The 7,219-nt window shown below is 42.2% G+C and overlaps 1 protein-coding gene across 1 annotated transcript; it reads left to right on the top strand.

Annotated features, from left to right (window-relative positions):
- Positions 1-4,526: 4,526 nt before the first annotated feature.
- On the top strand, positions 4,527-7,005 carry LOC147436349 (uncharacterized). The gene has a single exon (XM_086488146.1). The coding sequence runs from the start codon at positions 4,621-4,623 to the stop codon at positions 6,703-6,705; it is 2,085 nt and encodes a 694-aa protein (XP_086344272.1). The 5' UTR covers positions 4,527-4,620; the 3' UTR covers positions 6,706-7,005.
- Positions 7,006-7,219: the final 214 nt, after the last annotated feature.

Below are 7,219 nucleotides of genomic sequence, written 5' to 3'. Positions count from 1 at the left end.
TAGGTTAGGGTTCCTTATGTTTTTTGTTGTGTTCAATAAGTGTTGGTACCATTTTCCACTAATGTGCCTCCTGGAGGTATTCCTTTTGTTTCCTAGTGTGTACAGGAGCGTGTTGCTATTGGTAGGATTTGGATCTTCATGGAATCTTTATCTCAACTCACTCTTCAAATCAAGCGCGACCATCGACACAAACAGGTGTTTCTTGTCCATTAGCATTGCCCCTTATCTTTTTTGCATCTATGATTGTCAGCTTTAATTGTGATTGGTAGCCTAATATTCACCGCATTTGCTTAGTATCAAACATTTAATTCAATGTAATTTTTTGTCATAATCACTTGTCTAGGTTTAAAAATCAAGCAGTCCGACAAACTAGTTTGACCAAGTTAGGTGTTAGAAATCTTCTCTTAATACCATGGGGAATGCCTTCCTAATAATTAATGGTTACTTAGGTTCTTAATCCGATTTAGGCAGCATTGTGTGAAATGTACTAGGGCTTTCTAGTGGGCTTGACCCTATTGACCTTTAGCTTAAGTATTATAAAGGGAGTTTACTAGTGTGATGAGCCTGGGGAGGTGTATCAGTGTTGTATGAGCCCCCAAAGTTACAAAATTAAAATGCTGAAAATGAACAAACAAAAAATCAAAGTGCCACACTGTAAAATCTTAAGCTGGAAGAGAAATCTCAACTTGATTTGGTACTTCACTCACATGTATTGCCTATGGTACTAGAGCCCTAGAGGTTCCCAATATGGGCGCTTTTACTTGAAAAGCAAAAAACCCAAGGCATACAAAATAAGCACACACATCAAAATTGAATCACTGTGAAAAGACTTTGGGGGTGTCAAAGAAAAAGTAATCAGTCAGGCGATGATTTCATGAGAAATTCCTTTTATGGTAGCTTAACTACAAGGTCTTCTAGATATAGCCTCTAGTCAGCCCTCGAACATGAATACTTGGCTCTCGCGATTAAACAACTTAATTGACCACAGAAAATTAAGAAGCTTACCCACAGTATTAATATTCGATCTCTAGTGCCTTTCGACCGTCAAATTAGCGACCCCAGACTTGTTTAATTTTTTACCTTTACATCTGTTTATGCATTTGATTACATTGCAATTTAATGTTCATTGCTGACAAATTGTTTGAAATTCTTTTACCAATCAATTTGTCTACCTAAAACTGCATATGCTTTTTAATCACTTATGAGAATGCAATTACTGTGCCAATGTTGTTTGATTTTGCAGTGACTGAAGAAGGCTGAGGACATTCATCTCAAATGCTCCTCCACCTCGACAAACGAGCTTCAACTCAATAGCTTCCGAGGACGGAATCTACATCAGGAAGGGGGGCATGTTAACCCTCACGGCTCACGGACACCCCATCACCTACGACGGACGTGTATTATGTATTTGGTAGAGTCAGGTACCGGGTTTGTCGGACCAATAGGAAAAGGGTAAGAGTGATCTCCGATGAGAGGCGCACTCTAACTGGGACATTCAAGGGATTAGTTGGCTAAGCATGGGCGCCCAAGTGTGAATGGGGTGAGCTCATATAAAAGCCAACTAAACCTAAAATTCACTCATTCTCTCATTTGTGCAATAGAAGAGTGCTCTTGCTCCATCTCCATCTCCATCTTCTTCTTCTTCACCTCCTTGTGTGTGTGTGTGTGTGTGTGTGTGTGTGTGTGTGTGTGTGTGTGTGTGTGTGTGTGTGTGTGTGTGTGTGTGTGAGAGAGAGAGAGAGAGAGAGAGAGAGAGAGAGTGCGATCGAGCATTGCGGCGGCACGACGGCGGTGAAGCGGTTGAGCGCGACGTAGCGGCGTCTCCTTCTTCTTCGCGGCGAGGAATCCTCCACGGTAGGAGCATAGAGCGGTGAGTGACACACCATTTCCCTCTTTTGAGCTTACTAGTTAAGCTAGTTGTGTGCTTGGAGCCGTCTATGGCTCGCACACGGTGTAACCGCAAGGCCCTTGCTTCGACAGTGCGGCAAGGAGCGCACATCAATGTATGATAGGTATAGAGAATTTGAGTATTATTATAGTTATTATGTGCTATCACCTATAACTCCACACCAAAGCATCCTTTGTATGGCAACGGTATGCCACTAATTGTTTAGTTTGTTTCCGATGGATTTTGAAATTTTGCATGGAGACATGAACAATGCCAATCATGAATAAAATTTTTTGGTGTTTGAAGGTTCATTGGTATTGCAGTTGAGGTTATTTGTTTTCGAAAAAGGCATCAAAATCTCAAATCTAAGTGTTTTCTTCTATTTTTTAGTTGTTGCATATCTGTGGAATTTCTACTTTCATAAATTATAGATGTTTTACATGTTTTTCATCTCATTATGTGAGAATGTTGAAATTTTATGGCTTATATTTACATAAATGAGTAGATTTGTGCAGCTCTTTATACATGTCTGTGAGTGATTGAGATCTAATGGTTTGCTACATATTTAAGAGTTTTAGTGGTATTAATAGTGCACTCTTTTGGTTTGCACCAACACATGGGTCGCATACTATAGTTCTTATGTTGATTCATCTATGCACTTTCATTGTCATGCAAAGATGATGTTGGTATTTCTTGAATGGGGTGGAATGTTCTATTTATAGATGCTCCGTCTTAGAAGACATTGGACATTGTCTACATTTACTTGGATGCTTCATCATCCACCTGCACGTCACATCTATGGTAATTAGATCTAATTATATCCTTTGTAAAATTTTCAACTTGATGTTTGAACTAACAAATGTAGATCCACCTGGTTCTGAGAGGCCCACTTAGTGTGCATGATGTAGTACACATTATTGAAAGCTTTGAAGTTGTTAGGTAAGGAATATCAATAAGCACATTTTCTTTCTATATTTTTTTTGTTATTGAGCTTATTGTCTTTAACCTATTGGCTTGCAGGAATCACTATTATTGTGATAACCTTTTAATGAAAATGCATGAGTTTTTTGGAGGACCCCAATGATACTTTCATATCTATGTGGCGTTGAACTGTAATGCAGGTTCAACTTGCATACGGGTTCGTGAGCTTGGCAATCGCTTGCCTGCCAATGCAGTATACTCTTATAGGGATAGACATGAGAATTGGAGGATTGTATTGTACACCTTACATGAGGGGCATCGTCGTTTTGGTAGGAGCGTTCGTTGCGTAGGCCCATGGATTTTGCGGGTGACGAATGCAACATCTTGCAGATTGTCGTTTTGAAGTCACAAGCTTTTTGTCAGTTAAGATTTAGTGGCTTTCAAAAAACTTTTTGTTTAAGAGACCAATTGCAAGTTATGCTTAAAGAGACTACTTATAGTAATGGAGTGGATTGTTGTTTTTGTTTTAATCTCCCTCTCCCTGTCTCTCTCTCTCTCGCCATAAAATTAGAAGCCATGTTCTTCTACTCTTCTCTCTCTCTCTCTCTCTCTCTCTCTCTCTCTCTCTCTCTCTCTCTCTCTCTCTCTAGCTCCAATGCGTGTAATCTTTTTAGTTCATGATTCAATTCTCTATGCATTTTCTATTGTGACACAAATTTGATGTGATTTAGAGCAATACAACAAAGGATGCAAAATTTTATTGCAGATAATGAAGTATTTAAGATATGGCTATCATTACCTTGAATTGAAGGCATAAAAAATACTTGCACATGTTGTCAGCTTAAAGAGGAGGGGAGGGGTACCCAAAATTGAACCATACCCCTTGGCCGCAGCAACGCGCGGGTCACATACTAGTTTCATATATGACATGTCTTGACCTTTCTTGCACTCTATTGTTTTATAATGTTAAAGTGAAGCTTCACCTTGCATAATTCTAGTAAATTCTATAGATACATACACACACACACACACTCACGTATTTATACACACACACATACACACATGCGCGCACACACACACACACACACACACATATATATATATATGTATATATATATTGATGAGTTCTGTTTTGCTTTCTAAAAGAAGCCTTAGAGGAGAGTTGAGCTAGGCATACTTTCAATGTTTTCAGCTATGATTGAGACTTACCTTAAATTTTGTTTTGGTTTTAAAAATATTAAATGAATCTTTTTACTTCACCTTTCATTTCACATCCTTACATGTGTTGACTTTGTTGCATTCTATTGTTTTAGAATGCTAAAATGAAGCTTCACCTTACATAATTATAGTAAATTCTATACATACATACCATGTGCGAGCAAGGTGTGTGGGGAGGAGGACACCAACAGGTCGCACCCACAAGCAAATGGTGGTGAAAAGCAGCAGCGGTTGGAAAGAATTGCGCTGCAGTGGAGGCGTTCTATTGAGGAAATTTATCGTGAAATAAGCAGAGAAAGGCCTCGCCAGAAAAAATAGCTTAATACCATGCTTTTTCCAAGTGCTAGTAGAAAGATAGCAGGGTCTCTTACAAATCTAGAAGAAAACACGCACTTTCCTTTGTTGGTAATATTCTTTTTGTACATCCCCCTGCTCACACTGGGTGCGACCCAGCTCTTATAGAAGTACATAGTAGAGTATATGGAAGTTTCTTTCAATCGCACAGTGGATCAAATGGGCTTTGACCGATTCATCGGCGAACCTGTGTAGCAGGTGGCAGTGGGCTGCGCGTTGGACGGACCCGTCCATTCTCGATGAGAGGTCTGTGTGTTTTGACTCTCTCTCTCTCTCTCGAAAGATCAAGGCATGCAATCCTGGGAGCAGAAGAGGCTATGAAGCCCGTTTCCTATGTCCTGTTTGCTGCTCTGATCGTGGTGGTGGTGCTGGTCATACGCTTTGGCTGGGCTCCCTTCCTCCTCCTGCGCTTTGCCCAGTTCTTCGGCGGCACCTTCGCCAACCTCATTCAGGCAGTGAGCGGCTCCCAGGTGCCCACCTCCGACCTGGTGGGCACCGACTGGTACACCTTCTCCCTCTTCATCCCATGCCTGTATTTCATAGCCGTGTTTTGTGAGGCCACAGGGCTTCAGCAATGGCTTCTTCGTTATGTGATCTGCCCGTCCCAGATCACACGCGCAGCGTTTGTCCTATCCCTGATTGACCACCGCCACCCACGGCTTGTCCTGCTCACATTTTCCATAGGTATGGCTTTGAGATTGGTGTTCCCCAGACCGCAGCACGCCCCTGAATTGGCCCTGTCCAATCGGATCTCCTGCAGATTTGCTGAGTTTTTCTTCTACATGACCCTCCCCACACAAGCACAGATCTGGCATTGGCATTATATGGTACCTCTAGCCCTCCTCGTCTGCGTGAGCAGGACTAATGAGGTGTTTTGGATATGGAGAAGCTGTCATGAAGAGATCAGCTGCCGCGACCAAGAGAGAAAGCGGTTGGAGTGGTTCCATAGACAAGCCTCTATCAAGCTATTTGAGGTGCAGTACTGGGAGGCGCTGTACGAAGATTTCAATGCCACTTTTGGCCCTTTTGATCATTGGAGGCTTATGGACATCCTTAACAACAGGTATTGTTGGCCTAACTGGCCAGTAGAAGGATCACCAGAATCTATGAGACACATGGGCTATCCGAGTGATCCATGCACAAGGCCAGAGGTGGAAGATCGCTTTGCTGAACTGACCAAAAAACTCTACCGCACAAATTTAAGAAGACGTCTAGAAAGATGGGATATCTACCTGTTTTGGATTGTTGTGATGGCCATAGCTGCTATCACTGCCTTCTCAGTTCTTTCAGCTGTGGGGTTAGCTGCTCATTTGTCTACTTTCTCAAACATAATTCTGGTGGTGTTCAGCATAGTTGGCATCCCTATTTTGTTAGAGAGGCTAGTATTCATGAGTAGCATTGGCCAGCTGGATATGGCACAGTGGTTCTCTGAGATGGGCTTGTTTGCAAAGGTTCTTATTGTGGCTGGCCTTCCGTTGCAGCCATCATCATCCTCGTGGGAGCTTGTCGTCAAAGGTGTGGAAGGCCTGGTATTGGTAGGCTGCGTCTTAGTGTACAAATTGTGTGGTGCTATGCTTCTTGCCTTCCTCATTCTCTTGTCATACCTGGCTGAAATGACCAAGGCTAAAACGATTTGGTACAATCGCTTGCGGCCTTCTTTTCTTTTTAAGGATACAAGTTACTTGCACCTACCTGAAGGAATTATATGGGTGGCTGAAGTTGTCCTTGATACTAGAAGAGCATGCATGTGCAACGTCGATTCACGGTTCTACTCTTGCAACCACAAGCAGCTAATGGATGTCATGTCATTGCTAGAAGACCTAGACAAAGCTTTGGCTGGGGATTGTAATGACACTAGTACTTTTGCTGGTTACTTACTACCTGAGTTATCAGTAGTAATATCTGATGATCCCGCTATCAGAAAGCGAGCCATTACAGCCGGCCTGTTTAAGTCTCTCATCAAGGACTTTGAGAGTTTTACAACTGGATCAGGACTGGAGGAATTTTGCTCACAACTATATCCAATCCTTGCCATGCTGCACAGAATCTACTTAATGCACTCAGAAACAACTATCATATTTGCAATGCTTGAAGATCAAGTGGCTCAAATGTTGGAGTCCTTTGCAAGAGCTCGGTTGGAGCACAGACCCTCAGTACCCTCAAGTGATCTGAAGTTGATGGCCATTCTGCTAAAAGTTTCCATGCTCCTCTTCCACTTCAAGGCGCCTGATGTACTTCTTTCGTCATCCAAAGCAGATGCACTCATTGTATGGTTGGAGGTGAGGAAGACTGTGCCAGGCATTCGGTATTGTGATTTCATATAGCAGTCCCACCGTGATCGCCAAAATGGAATGAGCTAGACAGCTATTCCAGGTTGGGGGTTAGACTTGAGTGAGCTGGAAAGAGAGTACTGGAAACTGATAACTGAAACTGTACATTGAAAAGTAGACACTCGAAACTGTATTGATGTAGTGAGGAAGACTGTGCCAGGCATTAGGTATTCCATATAGCAGGGCTCTCTCTGTATATTTTGACAGCAATCAAAAGAAGAGAATCAAGGAACTCTTGGGCGCTCCTATGTATCATAAATTTGCCACATTAACACATGACTAGACTTTGGCATGCGTTGCTGACTCGTCTCGTTCGCTTGTTTCTGATGGTAGAATTTCACAATCAGGCAGCATGCAATGCTTGAAAGTCTATATATGTTCGCAAAACAGGAACCCCTCTTCTTTAATGGGGACACCGAGTTTTGAATTCATGCACAATATGCTGGCCAAGCCTCGAGTCTTCATCCGTCTCAGATTGATCCTTGGAACATTCGCCAATTTCTCTCTC

Source organism: Adiantum capillus-veneris, chromosome 18 (assembly GCF_014529385.1).
Source record: "Adiantum capillus-veneris isolate H3 chromosome 18, ASM1452938v2, whole genome shotgun sequence".
Classification (NCBI taxonomy): domain Eukaryota; kingdom Viridiplantae; phylum Streptophyta; class Polypodiopsida; order Polypodiales; family Pteridaceae; genus Adiantum; species Adiantum capillus-veneris.
The sequence above is the reverse complement of the archived record's forward strand: the minus strand, read 5'-3'. Positions and strand labels throughout refer to the sequence as shown.